This window comes from Struthio camelus, chromosome 14 (genome assembly GCF_040807025.1).
Source record: "Struthio camelus isolate bStrCam1 chromosome 14, bStrCam1.hap1, whole genome shotgun sequence".
Taxonomy (NCBI): Eukaryota; Metazoa; Chordata; class Aves; order Struthioniformes; family Struthionidae; genus Struthio; species Struthio camelus.
Genome location: NC_090955.1, coordinates 3,427,537 through 3,446,353, shown reverse-complemented (window position 1 = coordinate 3,446,353; position 18,817 = coordinate 3,427,537). Strand labels below are relative to the sequence as shown.

Below are 18,817 nucleotides of genomic sequence, written 5' to 3'. Positions count from 1 at the left end.
CTTTGTGTACCGTTTCCATTGATGGCAGATCAATGATAACGGCTGGAAGTGTTGAGCTTGACTTACCAAATACAGAGTGAAGTATCTTTTGCTCCCCCGAGTTACGAAAGCAAAGCTGTGCTATCTCTAAGCCAGCATCTTACGCAGAGTTTATTGCTTGTTCCTTGGATATATAGAATAGCCATTTACTTTAAATCTGCAGAACATTAACCTGAAAATCCTACTGTGTGTGAAGTTGAGAATTGTTTTTAAATTAGTGGGTTTTAAGGCGTAATTGTTTTAGACAATTTGTTTGTTTTTAGTAGGAAAAGTGGGGTTTTTTTAAGAGAAAAAGTTCCAATTTAGAGAGAAAACTGGGCTGCGAAGTTTCACTGCTTGCTGATTTTTATTATGGTAGCATTACTTCTGGTTTGAGTAAAGCGCTTCTCGAGTTTGTAGTCCTTCTATTATGACTGTCAGTAGGAAAGTTGCTCTTTGTCCGCAATAAGAAAAGCAGGATGTTATCCGATAGGTGCTGCCTCAGGCGAGTTTTGTCAGTATATCCATGTCCATGGAAAAGGTAGAACAACAAAATACATCCCTTAATTAACACCAGGAGCCTTAATTTAGGCTCGCCTTTAGTCACCTAAATCTCCTTGCCTTGAGATGATTTATGGTTGCAGGTTATTAAGGTTTTGCAGGGCAATTATTAAGGCTTTACAGGGGCAAGGGACAAAGAGTAAGAGTTGTAGCAGTGCAACCTGGTAGTTAGTGGCTGGTAATTAAAAGGCTTTAGGTGCACTTGGTTTTTTCCCCCAGTGGCTGATTTGCTGGTTTAGAAGGTGAGGGGGGAAGTGTTGTACAGCTGGGAATAGCCAGCGTTAGAGATATGTTGTTGCTCCCATAAAGTTGTTTTTCTTAGTGGTAGAGGTTCATAGGGAATACTGCAATATGGTAAAATGTTACATGATGGTTATTGTCTGCGTATTCTAGTATAATTCACAGTTTCTAGTTTAAGCTATTATGTTAGGTTCTGCATAAAGATAGAAGTAGATACACTGAGAGTTTATAATCCGAGAAGGTAAAAAGGGATGGCATCAAGGACAACTATTTCTGTATTTTTTATTATATTAGCAACAAGGAATTTTACTACCTGCCTGTAGACATAGGTGCCCTTAGATGCCAGATAAGATCGGTAGGAAGCACTGGCTGTTCCTCGCCAGGGCTGCGAGCTGCCGTGCCAAGGGCCAGGAAACACGGAGGTGCCAGGAGAGGCTCTTCTCCTCGCCTGGGATGCCGATGGGTGGGAAGCACGAAAGCCTGTTCAGCATGGCTTTGCTCTGTAGTAAACAGAAGGAGACAGTGTAAAGCACCAGCTCCTTAGTGGTAATTGTGGACCTTTTTGTCTTCCTGAAATTATGGTTGAGCTTTGGCAGATGTGTAATAAAGATCCGAAAGTTCCTATGCAGCGTGCACCAGAGATCCCAAAGCCTGACAAATACAAATGACTGGAGCGAGTTGGGAACTTGGATCCATTGAGGTGCTATAGCTCCACTGATAACAGCGAAATGAAATCTTTATCTAGTGAGTGTGAGTAAATGCCCAAAGGAGGAAACAAAATGTAAAAACGGACATTGCTTTTTTCAGTCTTATTTTTAGATAACTTTTTGAAGCTTTCCGTTCCCATTCTTCATAAGCAAGTCTCATAAATATGTTGCATATGTGCCATTTGTTTCATCAGGCACAATATGCCCATATATATTTCATAATATGTGAATTATGCATCATATAAGTGCAACTCTGGAGTGGATAATTTCAGCTAAGAAACTTGAGCTATATCAAGAGCTGAAAAACATGCTGTGAGGGTGAGGAGAGCTCAGGGAGAGCTGCCGCTGGCACTCTCCCGGTACCCTTCATGTCCCTTGCCATCTTTTTTGAATTCCCTTTTCTTTTGCATTATGCAAAAGGATTACTTCTGGAAGGCCAGTACTTATCTCAGGACTTATGAACAACAGCTGTCACAGCAGAAGAAAACGATGTTCAAGGTATTGAAAAGATTTAGCGGTGTGTACTGGGGAAACTTGGACTTTTTGGAGCACGTCTTTCAGGCAGCTTCTATTTTTGACCGTTAGCTTTTGTGGGTCACCGATTGCATTTGCTAAAGTGAGTCAAGGCCATTTCCTGACACACAGGCCTGGTTTCAGTAGAGCATTAAGAGTTTAAAAAGGAGTTAGAAAGCTAATGTCTTGCTGAAAGAGGGTGCCCGCGTATGGCCTGGAACCGAAGCTGCCAGGAAATCAGGTTTCCTGCGCACAAGGTGGTACTTGAATGTACCACAGCAATGCTCTCGTGACTGCACAGGCTACTAGTTATTTCTGAGAGGCAGGCTCAAAACCTGCAGCTTGGGCACTTCAGAGCCTGTCAGAAGTTGCTGATTTTCATTAATTTACCGTGGACGGCGTGACTCCAGCCCGTCACGCTGCCGCGCTCACAGAGCTGTCCAGCTCCTCCGCTGCTTCGGGAAACGAAGTCCCGAGACGGGTGTTCTCCCTGCCTCCAGGTGGACTGCAGTGCAGGGTGACCCTCCCGCTTCCCCTAGTCGCTGGAGGCAGTTTTCATTGCCATGAGCTTGTTAGGAATTAATTCCCCTCGTGCTGCTCTCCTGGAATAACAGTGTAACCCCTTTTGCAGATAAAACAGTTTAATTTAGGAAAAATCTCACTTATCTCTCTCAGCAAAAGAAACCTCATCTCCTTTGCCCCAGGCTCTCTTACTCAAGCCAAACTTTCCTTAGCCTTCACTTAAGCGAGCCCAGCTCTGTGCTGCCGTTCAGCGCATCAGTCGGAGGGGTTTTCAGTGCTCAGAGGCTCAAGGTGGACTCGGGCAGGGGGCGATCTCACGTTCACACCCTCGCTGTGGCCAGGAGGTGCACTGCAAGAAGCAGGATCAAGGTTGAGGCCTCCCGAGACCTGGGATTCTCCCCTTCCTTCCCAGATATTGGTGTTCCTCAAAACAAAATGCATACTTTGTCTTTCTGCAACTTCTAGTCATTCTGAATGCAAGTTTATCATATGTATTGCTAAAGGGCGTGGACAGTGAATATTCTGCAGCCTATTCAGACAGCCCGTTCCCGTGCTGGAGCTGGCCTTTAGATTTAGGGAAACCTGTTTCTAACATTAACCTCAATCTCTCTTGCGTATTGATTCTTGCCTCATCCATTTGGGACATGGAGAACAAACTATTTCCTTCTATTTCCTGCTACCTTTTACGTGTTTTAATATTGTTAGCGTTTTTCTCTTCCTTATTCTTTAGGCTAAACAACTCCGTGCCATATGGGTCTTTATTTGTAGGATGTGTTTTATCAGCCTTTAGTACTTTGGCTGCTTCCATTTGGGCAGAGCTTCCTTGCCATGCAGTACCAAGACTTGCAGATAGCCGCGCACGCGAGACCTCGCCAGTGTGGGAAGAGCAAAGGGGTTACTTCACTTGCCTAACAGGCAGCTACAAATAAATGAGTTCTGTACACCCCGAGCAGGATTTTTGCTGTTTTCAGAGTCCCGTGGCATCGCCGATGCGTGGAGCCGCCTGGGGGTCAGCGCAGCACGAGGGCCGAGCCGGTTGCTCCACGTCTTGCGTCGATGCCGTTCAGTGCCGCGTGCCGTGTACCGCAGTGCCTAGCGCTGCTCCTTCGCTCCGCTGCAGCCGTCTGCTTCAGGCTGCTTTTGTGTCCAACTTGTCACGATGATTCTGAATTATATTCGCCCTCAGACAGACTTGCAGACTCGTAGGGTCACCTGCAGATTTAATAAGTGTACCCTCTGTTCCAGCGTTACCATTAATAAAAACATTGAAAACTGTGAGAGAAAAGACAGACTTTCTTGAGCCCCTTCCTTGAGTCATCCTGCCACTGTGGAAGTGAACTTTGGATAATTACTCTACATCTGTGACTTTGGAGGCAGATATATCTGCTCTTTAGGAAAGCTGTTGAATAGCCCTCTGGTGAAGTCTAAACTGAAAATTGCCAAAGTGATAAAACAGATAAATCTTCTGTGCTGTGAATATGTCTGTGGGGAGGAGTTCAAATCATAAATGGAGTGCATGCAGGGAACACATACATTTATCTGTTTTTAAAAATAACCAGGTAATTCAGCATGCCAGTTACTGAAAAGGGGAAGTGAATTTTGATGTTAATTACTTTCTCCAAGATGAAATTTTCATATTCATCGTTCCGTATCAGACCTTTTTTTCCACTAAGAAAATGTCAAAACATTTTACTGCATTTGAGGAAAGTGTGGTAGATATATCCAAAAAGAGGACGACATAACCTGTGTTACCAGTAAACCACCTGCCTTAGAGAAGGTATCTTTGCTTGAGAGATCATCTCATTCTTTAGAGTACTTGGAGACTCTTAACTAAACTGACTTCCAGGCCATTGCTTCCTGGTACTTTTGAAAAAATTGCATTTTCCATTGAATATGGCGTAGAGAGGTCAAAAATCAGAAGCTGAAGTTAAGGATTTGAACTGTTTTAAAATTAAAATTCTTCAATCTAAAATTAAAGATCTTGCAACTAAATTTGCATTTTAAAATTTCTGTGAACGTGCCCTGTAAGTGTTAAAATGAAAATTGTGGGACTCTGAGGTGTTTGGGGTATTTTAAAGGAATAATGGTTCCAGTATTGTCTCAAAAAAGCATCATAATCCCACACGATTGAGTTTGTGAAGTCTGAAGACGTTTTGGAAAGTGTGTGTTTGGGGAGAAGGAAATGGAAAATAGTGTTTTGATACAGCTTTTCAGACTTTTTAGTTATTTTCATAAGGCTTACGAAGCACCTAGCAACCTGGCCCAGCACGTTGTTAATGGAAATAGCTATTGTTGCGTGTGCATGTTAGAAGAAGGCATCTTTACCTTAGGAGGACAGGTTTTTTGAATCTCCGAAAATCTTCTATGGCTTGTCTTCTAGTTATTGCACGTAGACAAGATGAATTTGATTTTGTTCACCACCAGAACATACATCAATATTTTTAATTAAATTGCTATCCAAAGATAGTGTTCATGTTACTGATTGTAGCACATGAATGAAAACAGTATCATCATTTTTATCTGTTTTTTTTTCCCTCTACATAATGGTGGTGACTAGTTTATTGAGGAGCTCGGGGTTGGTACTCAATAATACGTGAACAGTCCCTTACAAAAAGCAACATTAAGAAGAAACACAAGCATGTATGTTAAATTAATATTTGTTTTCCATTTGTGACAAATGTAAGAAGAAGTTGGCAAAAAATGAATCGCGAAAAGATCCGTGTTGTTAAGGTGCATTTAAGACAAAAAGCACCTAGGAGAGCGACTGCGCCGCTTGCTAAGGGAGGAATTGCCATCTGGCTGCAAGAAAAGCAGTTGCGAACGAGGGCTCCTGGATTCTGCTCGCAACAGCCACAGGCAGATGGGTGTTCATGGCCTAGGCGTAATCCTCACGTACCAATAAAAACTGCAGTAAAAATCAGTATAAGGCTCTGTTTAAGGAACAGGTAGAAAGTAGCATGGTACAAAAGTCTTTTATCCTTCTTGCAAAATAGTGTGTATCAGAGGGGATCCCAACGGCAGTAGCTGCTGGCTTTCCAAGGCCAGCACAGGTCTGTGACGGTGGGAACGAGGCTTATGGCACTGATGTCTATGCTTATGTCCCAGGTCTCCCGTACCCCGGTGCTCTTCCAGGTGCCAGTGTTTTGCGCGCTCATGGTGATGAGGTTTGGAGAGGGCTGAAGCGAACCAAAGATCAGTAGCTGTCTGGGTTTGGGGTTAAGGTTTCGACACCCAGCAAGGGCGCTGGCGCTCAGGAAAGCAGTGAGTTCGCTGCAAATGCTCGTTCTTGCCCTTGGCCGAGAGCTGGAGAAGTCGGAGGGTACTTGCTGCTTTGAGTCTGGCAGCTCACGTATTAATGTTTGGAGTGTTTGTGCTTACCTTTAGCTCTTCTTTTGTTTAGGTGATTAAAGGATGCCTGTTGCTGTCTGTATGTGCAACATGCTTCATTAACAGTGATTTATTTTGGAGTTTAGCAGAATTGGCACTGTGTAGCACACCAGTGGGCACAAGAAAAACGTGAGATGATTGCTAAGGCAGCCTCCTTGCTGCTGCTGCAATAGATAGGGGTCTTAGACATTTTTGCAAATTTTCCTTCAGAATATTCGCAAAATGGGGAGTTCATGTAGCAGAAACAAAGGCTACTGCAGAGGGAGAGAAAGGTTGTTCATCTGCCAGGGTTGTTTTCATGTTTTGAATGCATCCGTGTACCATAGCCTAAGTTATTTAATTTATTCCCCCCCCCCCCCCCCCGAGGTGCTAAGCTTTAAAAATCAGATGGATTTACTGACAAAACACCATGCTTACAACCTCAGGAAAATAGGAAAATCAACCACAAATATTCCTACAACTGTATGCTTCTCCCCCCCCACCCCAACTCAATTACAGTCAGAGCTCTTGGAGTCAACTTTCTTTGTCAAAATCCAATTACAAAGGTGCCTTTCAAAAGAATTTGCTGTGGATGCACTGCCAAAAGTAAAGTTAAAAAGACATCTGCACATATGTGTTGATGTTAGATCTTTTTTTTTTAATGGGATGCACTTCCAGTCTGATGCACTGCTGTCTCATTTTCATATTTAAAAAATAACTTGTGTAGTACTGAAGCTACTACATAGATATGCCTTCTGGAAATAAAATACTAAATTTTGCAGGTTTTCAGCCTCTTATATTCTCCTTCAGAAGCGGTACAAACCCCCCTGGGATTTTATAGTCAGAAAACATTTAGAAATGGGAAGGATCTTTTCAATTATGTATCCTTTGCCTGCACACAAATGTTGCCTTTCCTAAAGTTGTTGCCATAAAAAGGCAACGTGTTTCAACAGTTTGTACACAGCTGTGAACAACAGGCCGCTGATATGAATAGCAGCTATGTTTACAAGGGAACATTTTCGAGATTGGAGTCATTCACATGTGAAATAGGGAACTATGATGAGAAATGAAAATGCAGCAGCATCTTGAATACCGCCATGTTTTAACCTTAAGAAAATATTTTTGATGGTGATCGTCTAATTTACTTTTCGCTATTTTTTATGATGAGACAGGCATCCTTTCTTTTTGAGAAGCTTTCCCTAGCCTGCTAGCCTGTGTTATGAGATGTATGAGTAAAAGTCAGAGCTTGGGTCGGTGCGGGGCTGTGCAGCGCAAGGCTCAGGCCGAGCTCCAGGTAGGCGTCTGCAGCGCAGCTTCTGGGGAGGCTGCGTGGTAGCGCCCGGAGGAGAGCGCTGCTAACGCTGCCCTCTTCGCCCGGGGAGTAATTGCTTTCAGCAGCAGCAATTCTGCAAGCAACAAGAAGTGGTACTTTTCCAGATACTAAGAAAATTCTAACCCAGAGCCTCTTCCAGGAGTATACTGCAAAGTAATTCTAACGGTAGCATATACTTTGGCTATGAGTGCATGGAATTTCCCTTAACGTTGGTGGAAACACCAAAAGGAGACTAAGTGCCACTTGGGGCAGTTCATGGATACCAGGAGTGAGCGTTCCCGTTCAGCCATGTGGACGTTTTTCTGTGAAGCAGCTCTGTGACCCTCTGGCTGCTGCTTCTGGGAAGTATGTGGTGCATAACCAACAGATAGGGAAGACTTTCACCTTTTTAATTGGACTTAATAATTGTGTGGAGTTTTACTGTAACTTTTACTTAGAGGTAAAAGTAAGACCCAGTGATAGCGTCAAAATCTTGGGAGGAAAGGAGGAGCCTGCCATCTTTCATACCCTTCTTATAAACTACAAGCCAGTTTACCTAAATAATTTTCAGATATTTTGTATTAGATTTTAAAATGCATTCTCAGAAGCATGACAGCTACACTCCCATTTCCTGAGCAGGAAAAAATAAAAATCTATTTGCAAAAACCTCAAAGAATATCCCAGTATTTTGCCAAAGAACTGGTGAGTCAGAGGACGCTGTGGTAAAAGGGGAGGTAAAAATTGCGGTTCGGAAGAGTAAGGAATTGTGAACTAGAACCTGAGAATTTTCTCACGTCTTTGGAAAAATTAAGGAAAAAAAATACTTAATACAATAGTATGGTCAAGAGATACGATGTAAACCTGAGATGGGACTGCCGTTTCCATGCTGCTTTGTGAAAACTTGTTCCTCATCTTCCTGTCAGCTGGGTCTTCAAAACCTGTGGAATAAATGGAGATGTTTCAATGACTTTGGGCAGGTTCTGGTTTCCCTATTCCTAGCTGTTTAGCTGAAAAGCAGATACGATGCTTTCTTACCATTGGAAGTGCTTCCAGACATCTGCGAAGCTTAGTGCAGTTGCCGTTAATCCATATAACGGAAGTGATGTAGTCAGCCTTTCTGCCTGCCTGGCAGCCTGCAGGCTGGTCTGCGCGCACTTTAGGTTCATGGCAGTAGGGTAAGTTGGAAAGTGCGATACCTCCTGTGTTTTATAACTAGGTATCAAACGCAGTAAGTGGTTGTTCTGTTTAGGTGCCGCGTAGCTTATTGCGCCGCATGAGGAGGAGACTGCTACAGCATTGCGTGGCAGCGTGCTGAAGAGAAGTCTCACCGGTGACACAGGGGTCTTATGGATGGGGATACTGCCTGGGAAAACAAGAGCACGGAGGAATTTCAGCAGCTGCTAATGAACAGTAGATTTATCTCCAGTCTCCCTTAAGCTAAAGTAAAACCCAGAGCCGCTTGCCTTCAGCAGGAATCTCCTGTACGGGTGCAGTTGTAACCGAAAGAGAATTTGGTGCACAGAGGGGAAAAAGAGCCCATATGGGGGAAATGGATACGTTTCTTGAGTTCGCTATAAACGCGGAAGGAGAGTATAGCTGCTTAACTTTGTGGATCGATGTAGAGGCCTATGATGACATTTTGTAAAAAAAATTAATAATTAATACTCTAATCATTCACATAAGAAGTTATTATTTTTCATTGATTCGTCCTTCCTGCGTACTCCTAGCTAGCCTAATCAGTGTGCGAGAAGGGATTAGTATATTCAATTAATCTCTACCCCCTCTGAAAGTGCATCTTCAGATCAGAAGATACAGATTCTTGGTCCTCCCAGTACACTGAACCTGACTTTATTAGACGAATCTTATCAATTTTACCTCACAAAAGCAAGCAGAGCCCTCTAATGATGCCCCTTCACATGCTATTAGTCATGCGGTTTGTCTTGCAAGCATGAAGGCCCCTTAACTTCCAGCCCTCAGTGATATGAATAAATTATAAGAATGTGTGTCTGACTAGATTTATTTATTTTTTAATATTTAAATGCCTGCTCTGGAAAAGGTTCCCTTTCGTAAAAGGGGGCATTTCTCTCCCTTTTAAATGTGTGTGTGGGGGGGGGGGCAGGGGGATGTGAGTGCAGGTACAAGCAGAGCCTTCAAACTGCCGGCTTCAGAGTTTTAACTGTTTACAAGTCAGAACAGAGCTGTGCTAAAGCTGTGGAAGAATGGGAGCGTTTTGCTGCGTTAGCCGCGGCGCCTCGCAAAGCGCTGGGGGCAGAGAAGGGCCGGGCTCAGCCGGCTGCTTCTGTCAGAGCCGGCCGCCAAGCCTTGGCGGGGCAGCGTGGCGCGGCTCGCAGGTGGCCGTGGCACGCCGCCTCGCCAAAAGCGGGAGCCCCAGTACAGCCCTTAGCCCCGAGCTAGCGGGATCAGCGAGGGGAAGGGGGAAAGCATCCCCGTTCCCTCAGCAGAGGGAGGACGCTTCCTAGAGACAGCATCCCTCCTCCGCCAGCTGAAATTCCTAGAGAGCTCAGAGTAATTCCTATAACTCTCTTCTTAACTGCGGTTTACAGAGTTACCTGATTATACTCCGGATTGCCCCAGAGAGGCAATGAGTTAACCTGCTGATGAGAGACTTGAGAAAGAAGAAACGCCAAAACACGATGGTGGCAGATGCAGGGTGGCCTCTCATACTGATCTCCTACCCTGAGTACTTAGGCTATTACTCCTGCTAATTTGGTTTCCTCTGCGAGTTTCTTGACATCTCCACTAACAATCTTTTTTTTTTTTTTTGGCTGTCTTCTTCAGATCCGTAATCTCTAGTGTTTCTTCCTCTCCAAACGATTTTAATTTAACTACTTTAAAAACTTTCTTAGTTGCTCTTCCGATGTGAGTGTGCTGGAAAGAAGGACAAATTGTCAACAAATAGAAGCAGCTGCAATCCTAAATCCCATGGTAATCTCTCTTTTGTCTTTTACAGATTAGAGGTTGCATAAAACTTGAAGCAGCCCTGTTCTGTTCTCTAGTTATTGGCCTCGAGTCCCCCTTGCCCTCGGAAGCTGAAGATGAGGCTGCTATGGGAACTGCTCGTGCTGCAGTCGTTGATGGCGTGCCTTGCAGGTAAAGCGCCGGTTTAAAACTTTTGATTTAAAAATGCCACTGTATTTCACACAAATGCGGAAGTGCGCCACATTTTATATGCCAGTGCTAAAACAGCAAAATAAGTCTGTGCTCCACAAGCAGCATTAACAAAGATTGCTGAATAGACCAAACTGATAATGAGTTCTTTTAATATTGATTAGTATCTCTACAGCAAAAGCTTGATGTTTCAAAGATCTGCGTTATGCATTTTTAATTCAAAGTTGCTGTTGACGAAAGTTGTTTTCCCCGTGTTCTGTGATAAGCGTTTCAATGCTCAATTAAACTTACATAGAATATAGCTTTAAATCCGATTAAAAGGATATTGTGAGGAGCAGTACAGCTAAGACCTTGCTTCGTTTAACAAATAATTAGAGTAACGTATTTCAGTATTATAACCATCTTCTGTAACTGTAGAATTACCATAAAGAGGACGGAGCCAAACTCCTCTTGGTGGTGCTTGGTGATAGGGCAAGAGACAACAAGTTCTGTTTGAACACAAGAAAAAGCTTTTTTTACTGTGAGGGTGGTCAAACACTGGAGCAGGTTGCCCAGAGGGGTTGTGGCATTTCTGTCCTTGGAGATGTTCAGAACCCGTCTGGACACGGTCCTGGGCAGCCTGCTCCAGGTGCCCTCTGCTTGAGCAGGGGGTTGGACCAGACAATCTCCAGAGGTGCCTGCCCACCTCAGCTGTTCAGCGATCCTGTGATTCTCGGCAAAATGATATTTCCGTAGAATATGCCTTTTCCTGAAACTGAAACAGTTCTCGAAGACATTTTGGATTTGAAAAGGGTCAAAAAAGCCTTGGTAAGAGGTGCTGACTTTCTCGTACTCTTCAAATTGCTTGGTCAGCTGCTGGTTTGCGAGCTGAGAGAACCTGGTTCAAGGCACCTCTTTGTGCCTCAGTGGTCCTAGTCAAAAAGCCCTACCCTGCTTTACGCAGCAGGCAGTGTGTCCCGGCAGTCAGGATAGCACCAGCACTATCTGAAAAGTATTTTGGATCTCTCTTTGCTGTTAAGCCACCGTTGGTTATCTTCTCGTTGTAAGGTGTTTCCTTCATGTGTGCTTTGTTCTGAATGGGGGCAGTTAGCGTTTTAATTAAAGTTTATGTCATCTTGGTGTTCATCTCGATTGCTCTAATTTATATGCTGGTTGGCACTCAGATTTTTTTTTTTTTTTACTCTTTTCTTTAATAACTTATCTATTCCTGCCTTTTATATGTGTGTATTGTCAGGGTATTTTTCCAGCATTTTAGGTGATAGCAAACTGCAGAGAACAGTGTTTACTTTCTTCTGCTTAGCTCTACTGAACACAAAGCCACTTTTATTCTGGTGCTTAGCGGTACCTATTTTTAAATTTTGGTTCCAAGTCATTTAAATGTGCTATGACAGTTCCTGAACTGGCAGAAAATAGGATGCAAACAGGTTCTGCAATGCGGTGCCACACGTGTTGCAGAAATTCTAACCCTATAAAAGTTACGCTGTGGGAATGCATAAAATATGGTCCTTTATTTTAAGCAAATAAACAGACTTGTGAAAAAACAAGACTATGCAAAATATTTTTCCTGCAACTTCTGTGCTTAAAACATCTATTCCAAAAAGTCAAAAGTCAGCAGAAAAACGTTTCTGGAGAGCATGTTTGGGGCTTTGGCTTAATTTTTTACAACTCTATTTTCTCCCCACGCTCTTCTGTAACAGCATTTTTTCTTGTGTCTACAATGTGCTGAATTATCTCCAGGACACGGGCTCAGTTTTTCCTTTCTGGCTGAGGTAGGTTCAATACAGTAACGGGGAGAGGAGTGTCAGAAGTTTTGTGCAGGCTTTTTATTAGGTGAGCGGTGAGAAAATTGTTTCATTTTGTTGGAGAAGTAGTCCTGTAGTTGTTTGGGCTGACTTCTGCTTTCCACCTTATTTAAAGCTGCAGCTGTAAGCGCCGAGCTGTGAGGCGGCAGAGGTGGGAGTAGTTTGCTGGATGGGCAGGGGCTAGGCCAGAGCCAGGGCGCGGGCAGCCGACGCGGCCCGGAGGCTTCCCGGAGCTGCGCTAGCGTTGGCCGTGGCGCTGCGGCGTTCTGGGCGCCCGACCGCCTTCAGAGCTGGCCGTCGGGCGTTTGTGATCTCTCGTTTAGGCAGGCTTCCAAAATTAAGGAGAAAAATGTAGAGTACCTCTTGCAACGTCTTGTTCCGCGTACCTGGGCTCTGCCAGGCGTGGAGAGGTGGCCATAAGGTAAAGTACCTGATTTTAGAGGGTTTATTTAGCAGCTACGTGCAAAAACAAAACAGGCTGCAAAACAGAAGCTCTGTGGCCTGATCCTCAGCCCTTCTGTTTTTCTGTATGTAAGTGTTGAGTTACCGGTGAAAATAAACTAAAACCTGAAAACTGAATGTGTTTAGTTCTTGTAATAGCTGTGAGGCGGACAGTTCAGGCTAGCCCCGTTGTCCTTGCACCTGCACTAGAGGAGCAGCGCGGCTGGTGTCAGGGTAAGGTTTTGTCCGAACTCTGCGGGGAGACGGAAGGGCGCGCCTGGCCAAGGCTGCTGGGGAGCATCGGGTAGCAGCGCCCGTTCCGGCATTACATGGGAGTTGTTTTGTGTTTTCTAAAGGAACATCTGTTTTACTGGAAATTACATGAAAACTTCCAAACTCGTATCATTCAAGCCATTAAACAGCTGTCAAATCCGAAGCAGTTATTGTGTCCAAATGTCTCCTAAAGGTACCAGCTACCAGGCACTGCCGTGGAGAGAAAGACGTGCCAGAGACTGCTCACCGTCACTGGGGATATTGCTATTGATTTTATGTACTGGGTGTTCAGATACTACAGTTACTCACTGCAGGATAAAACAGTGAGGTAGAAAGCTAGATCAGTCCTAGGACATACTTAAATCAGCTACCTAGAGGGGAAAATCCACCAGTAATTTCTGGAGCTATCTAGTCACCCTCAAAAAGGGAGCAGCATTGCTAAAGGTCTTTTTAACCCTAACACCCACTTTCAGTCTGTCTTCAAACCTGGGATCCTGTTTTTCAGACTACCTTTCTAGTTGCTTGTTCTGAGGTCGTATTGATAAAAACTAATGGTGCTTTCTTTGGGCTTGATAGTTGATATATATCAATTTAGGGATTCTCATTATATTTTCAAGAGCCTTTTCTTCAGGTTTCAGGTTTGGGAAGCAGTACTGCAAATTATTCCTGTAGTGTTTTGGTGCCGAATAACTCTGATTTGTTAGGGCTGTCAAATTCCTTCAACAGCAGTTGTGATGATGGTAATTTTAAATTTGGAGAGTAAGACAAGAGGTAGAATAGTCCATGAAAAATAACGCAGCGCTCCAAGTAGCGATTTTGTTAGTGAGTGCTCTCTCTTGGAAAGCCTGATACAGCTAGCTACAGGCTGAAATGCCTTTGCATGCGTCTGGGCACAGCGCTGGGGGACCAAAGGTATTGCAGAGAATGAGCCACGCCGGCTAAGCCATGTGCTTTTAACGTGCAGGACAAGCATGCAAAAGAATTTTTCACTCTTTTTGTGAAAAAAATATTTTTCCGCACTGGGGTTTCTGGCCTGTGGTTGCTCTTACCATTTATAAGAAAGATCTCTGATCTGAACCAACCCACTAGCCAGAAATTCTGGTCCTCCTTTGTTCTTAGCAAACATCACATAGGCACATCATAGCTTATATAAGTGAATTTGTCCTGCTGTTCTATCATAATGCTTTTGTTTCAACAAGTTTCTTTTGTCGAAGGGAAAGTGCTATTACAGCTGTATCTATTTAACATTTCTAAAGGGATGGTTTAAGTAACTTCAGAAAGCACAAGCCAAAATACCAAAGCTAGTTTTAAATAGTCTGTTTTACTCATTTAAATGAGTAAAGAAATGCTGTTCTTGCTGTCTAATAACTTGCCTTCCTCGAGAAACCTATTAGTTATGTAAGCCTTTGTTTTGTAAGAGATCAAATGGTCGCTGGCAATATTACAGTGCAACATTGATGCTGATCCTGAAAATTTAGGAGTGTCTGCATTGACTCCTCAGAGTGGTTCCTTATAAGTTACTGTAAAATTTTCTGAACGTATATACACTGTATGTAATACAAAAAGCTAAATTTTCACAATTAGCAAGGTATCCAGAATTAGATATTGTCTTATTAGGATGGCTGAATAAGGGCTCTTCTGAAAAAACCTAATCAATAATATCAAATTTCCTCTCACATCTGAAATCATAAGGTGCATTGCCTCTGGGGAAGACTACCTGTGCAAAGCTGATACGTCATTCAAGTCATCCAAACCGAGTAGTATTCATTACATAGGCTTTTTGCTGGCTCTCAATACAGGGAAGCATGTTATTGGTGCCATGATATCCCAGCAACACTCCCTCTTAACCCTGCAAATCTCGTGAGAGCATTAAATTCCATCGTGTTTTTTCGTTAAGGGAAAATTAAGAGCATTATTTCACCTTCTATCTGTTGGGAAAAAAACATTATCTAATCTAGAACTATGCACACGAGAATAGAAGTCGGGGAAAAAGGGGAAACGTTTCTGTGGCACATAATATAAATGTGTTTTTTGAACACTTTTTAATATGAAAATATGCTTGTAAATATTTCTCCAGGCGTTCTTTCTCCTTCTGCCATGTGACGATATAAGCACAACCAAGTACCTCAGTAGTGAGTCCGACCACAATATTTAAAGCATGCCTATTTATTTCCTGGGGAAAAAACAATATATATTCAAGTGTTTCCTGTTACACAAAATTCACTGTAATCGATATTCACGCAGTCTGTGAAAAGAACTGGCGCTGCCTTTATTAAGTAAGTGTACACGCAAGAAAGCTTGCTGCAAGATTAACTAAAAGCAGTAATTTCACATAGGTGACTGTGTGCATATGTCAGACTTTAAACATATATTGCGTATTTACAAAATGTCTCGATCTGATAAAATATTTTTTGGCTTTCAGATAGCTCAAAATAATGTAAGGCTTAAATTTGTTTAGATATTTATTTGTTATCTCCTGCATGAGAGAGACGCATACAATAATAAATAATCAGTACTGTCAGTCTCTGTCAAATGAAGGGGGGGTTCGGGAACCATGGAAGTTTGTTCACCAGCTCCCGTTGAATTTCAATAAAACCTGGACAGTCCTCTCTTAAAACACACAATTCAAAGATGAATATTCACAAGCCTATTTGAATTCATGCTCTTATCCAAACAGATGTAGGTTAAATATAAAAGAGAAATTGTGCTAATTCCATGTCTGAATATAAATAATTAAACCAACAAGTACTGTTGCATGTATTAAATGATAGTCTTCCGCAAATGGTGCAGCAATCCAATTTGTTCAGCATTTTTGCCGGTGCTGTGTAGTTCCATGTCTGGTGCTTTGATGGTTGTGGGTAGCTAGAAAATGATTAATCTGTTGCAGTGCTATAATTAATTAATTTATATTTTGGTCAGTTCTGTAGCACTTTGCATTTCTATACCTGACTGCCTAATTAATGTTTGCATAGCACTTTGAATAGATAAAGCACTGAATGACTCCTCCTAATACCATCATTTCTCAAACGTGACACAGCCTTGGCTTCATGGCACACAGTAAGCTGTCACTGGGGTTCACAGGAGATGTCTTTGCAGCTGAGACCTGGTTTGTCATTAATACTTCAGGGTTTTTCTCTGTTATCTGGCATTTTTGTTCACTTAAAGCTCCTGTATTTTCAGTGCTTCAGGAATAAGTCGTACAGTGATATACTCAGTCATACAGAGCACAGTGACATAGCACCAACATCAGCAAATCTGTGAGTATAGTTTTCTCCACTTAAAATTCATTGCTCATTAGTATTTAGCATGTAACCATACCATCTGAGCTACCATACTACTGGGGTTTATTGCCGTAAGTGCGCTGGTCTTTCAGAGAAGTGTAAGATAGCCTGTGTCCCACACACTGTTACAACCTGCTGAATACGGTTAAATTGATATGTATTAAACATATGTATTCACCATGTCAAGGGACGTTTTTGTTATAGCAGAAGATGGTTGTGGTGTTAATGGGACATGGTGCTATAAAAGTAATTGTTTTTGTAGTAAGAACAGCTGTAAGTGATCAAGCAAAGAAAATAAACATTACGATTTGCCATTGATAATATTTAGCAGTTTGGGATCCCAAAACATGCAATAGTTGCATAAGTAGAAATCAGTTCCTTTCTGAGGCACTTAAGGCGAGAGTGCGCCCAAGCTGAAAGTTATTCCCAAGCTTAAAATAAGTAGCTGGAACAGGTATTTCAGAGGTAGTACAGCAAACTGTGTGGTGTCCCTTTAGGAAAGCTACTTCTGTGTGCTTTAAAGAATTCTTTAGAAGAATGGAAAAAGGGGAACAAAAGCATCCTAAAAACAGTCTTTCAAAAAATTGTGACCACTTATTTTTGAAAGTATTCAGTGCCCTAACAGTTACGGAAGAACATACTGTCTTTTTTTGATTGTTGTTTAGTCATTTTTCCCCAAAGGTTTCATTTATATAACTAAGTGTGGGTTGTGGTAGAAGAAGTTTCAGTATCACTCATCAAATTGCATGCTAAAAGGCTTCAGTTTCTCCATGCTTACTTTCAGATTAGAGCTTTCTTTTAAAACTTAGGTTCCAAATTTCATTTCTCTGTAAAATAGCAATGGAAAGAATATGCCCTTCTTCTTGACTTCCACGTGCAAAACTAGTTGTATTGGAGCCACTGCTGAGAACAGGTAGAGACAAGTCTCTCTGATCTATATTAATAAGGAAAGAGATGGGAAGATACCAAAATGTTTTGGCAATGCAGAAAATAATTACCCCCAAATGTATAAAATCCTTGCTGGGCCTCTTGAATCTTCAGAACTGGGTAATAAATCCCTAGTGAATGGTCTTTTTATTAATCTCCTTTCTGTATACTTTTTGTTGCTAATTAGAGAATTCAAATGCCTTGAACTCATGCCAGAACCAGAAAGCATTCCTGTAAATAAGGGAAAAGTTATGCAAACTTAAGAACTTTAACTGTATGAAGCTTATAATTTCAGTTTAGGACAAAGACTCAAAGGCGTGCGGTTCTCATCATCTCCAGCTAGGTCAGCTCTTGTTGTCTGTTGTGTCAGGTCCGTCCAGCTGGTACGGACGTTAGCCGTTACAGTGAAAACCTTAGCGGAAATTTCACTTGGCCGTTTCATCTCCATCTGTAATGCTAGTTTGCTGTGTGACCTGGGCAAGTTTAGACCGTCCCTGAAGATGGAAAGATGCTTCCTTAATGTAAATTGATGTGTCAACAGAATTGAAAAGGCACTGTTGAGGTGGTAGTGATAGGTAATAACACTAATAACTAATATTACTATTTTACTGTGCATTATAAGACAGAAGCCAGATGTCAGCATGAAATATCTCCTGCTCTGGCTATAGTCCCATCACTATGTGCATGGACCGCATATTTCCCTGAAAGTCCATGAGTGGCTCCGTTAAGCCATGCGGGTCTCTAACAGCACTCACAAGGCGTCTGTGGATGACATACTCTGAACTGACAGGCTCTTTTAAGCAACCGCCTACTCTTCAGTGTTATGCCAGCATCGCTGCGGGTGAGGACTGAATCCCTCAGCAAACTGTGTCGCAGGATCAACGTTGCACTAGAATTAATTGGATGAATTTGAGAACTGGCCAGAGTAAACGGAAATAGGGCAAGGTTTCAAAAAGCAAAGTGCAAGGTGCACTTAAAGACTAATAAGAGTTCCTGTCCTCCGTGGGCAGCCCATCATTTGGAAATGTCAGAGAAGGCAAGATTTGTAGCATTGCCATCGGATGACTTGGAGCCAGCAACGTGATACAGCCATCAAAGAAGAGAATAGCATCCTAATAGGCTTCAAGAGGGGAATTTCTAGTAGAAATGAGGAAGAGCTCGTGCCATCATGTTAAACCTCAATCCTGTCTTGTATGGGATGCTATGGGCAATTGAGATCATCCACATTGCGAGGATTCAAACTGTAACAAGTGCAGAACGAACTGCTAGTATAATATGGAAAGCTGGAGATGGGATTGGTTTGAATTCGGAAAATAACGAGTGAGAGGAAATAGAGGGAAATAAACTTCAGGGAAGAAGAATGGTGTTTGAGCTAAGAGAGTTTTGGGATAAGGAGAATTAAATCTGAAGTGGGAAACAATTCACTTAAGTTGTAAGCAGAAGATTTTTAGCCATCAAAGTGGGGTTCTGCAGGATCACTCAGATATATGTGCTTGTAAAGGGGATGTCAGAAAATTTATGTGATTGTATGTAATTTATGCTTATTTAGGGATTACATGACAGCTCCAGAGGACTGACTCAGTCTCGCAAGAAGTCCCTACCCATTTTATGTTCCTGATCTGTCAGCAGCGAAGCCCAGAATAGATGTGACCTAACGGTGATTTAGGCCGTAATTTCTGGAATTATAGTTAGAGACGATATCACGCTAATTTTCTCATTTCTCTT

At 42.5% G+C, this 18,817-nt stretch overlaps 1 protein-coding gene across 4 annotated transcripts in view; it reads left to right on the top strand.

The window, feature by feature from the left end:
• Window positions 1-18,817, top strand: part of LOC104153249 (contactin-4) — a 382,470-nt gene that overhangs the window by 185,611 nt on the left and 178,042 nt on the right. For all 4 annotated transcript variants that reach the window (XM_068907166.1, XM_068907164.1, XM_009689042.2 and 1 more), the window contains one exon: window positions 10,211-10,350. In XM_068907166.1, the coding sequence (XP_068763267.1) occupies window positions 10,296-10,350 (55 nt within the window). In that variant the 5' untranslated portion in view covers window positions 10,211-10,295. The remainder of the gene's footprint in view (window positions 1-10,210; window positions 10,351-18,817) is intronic.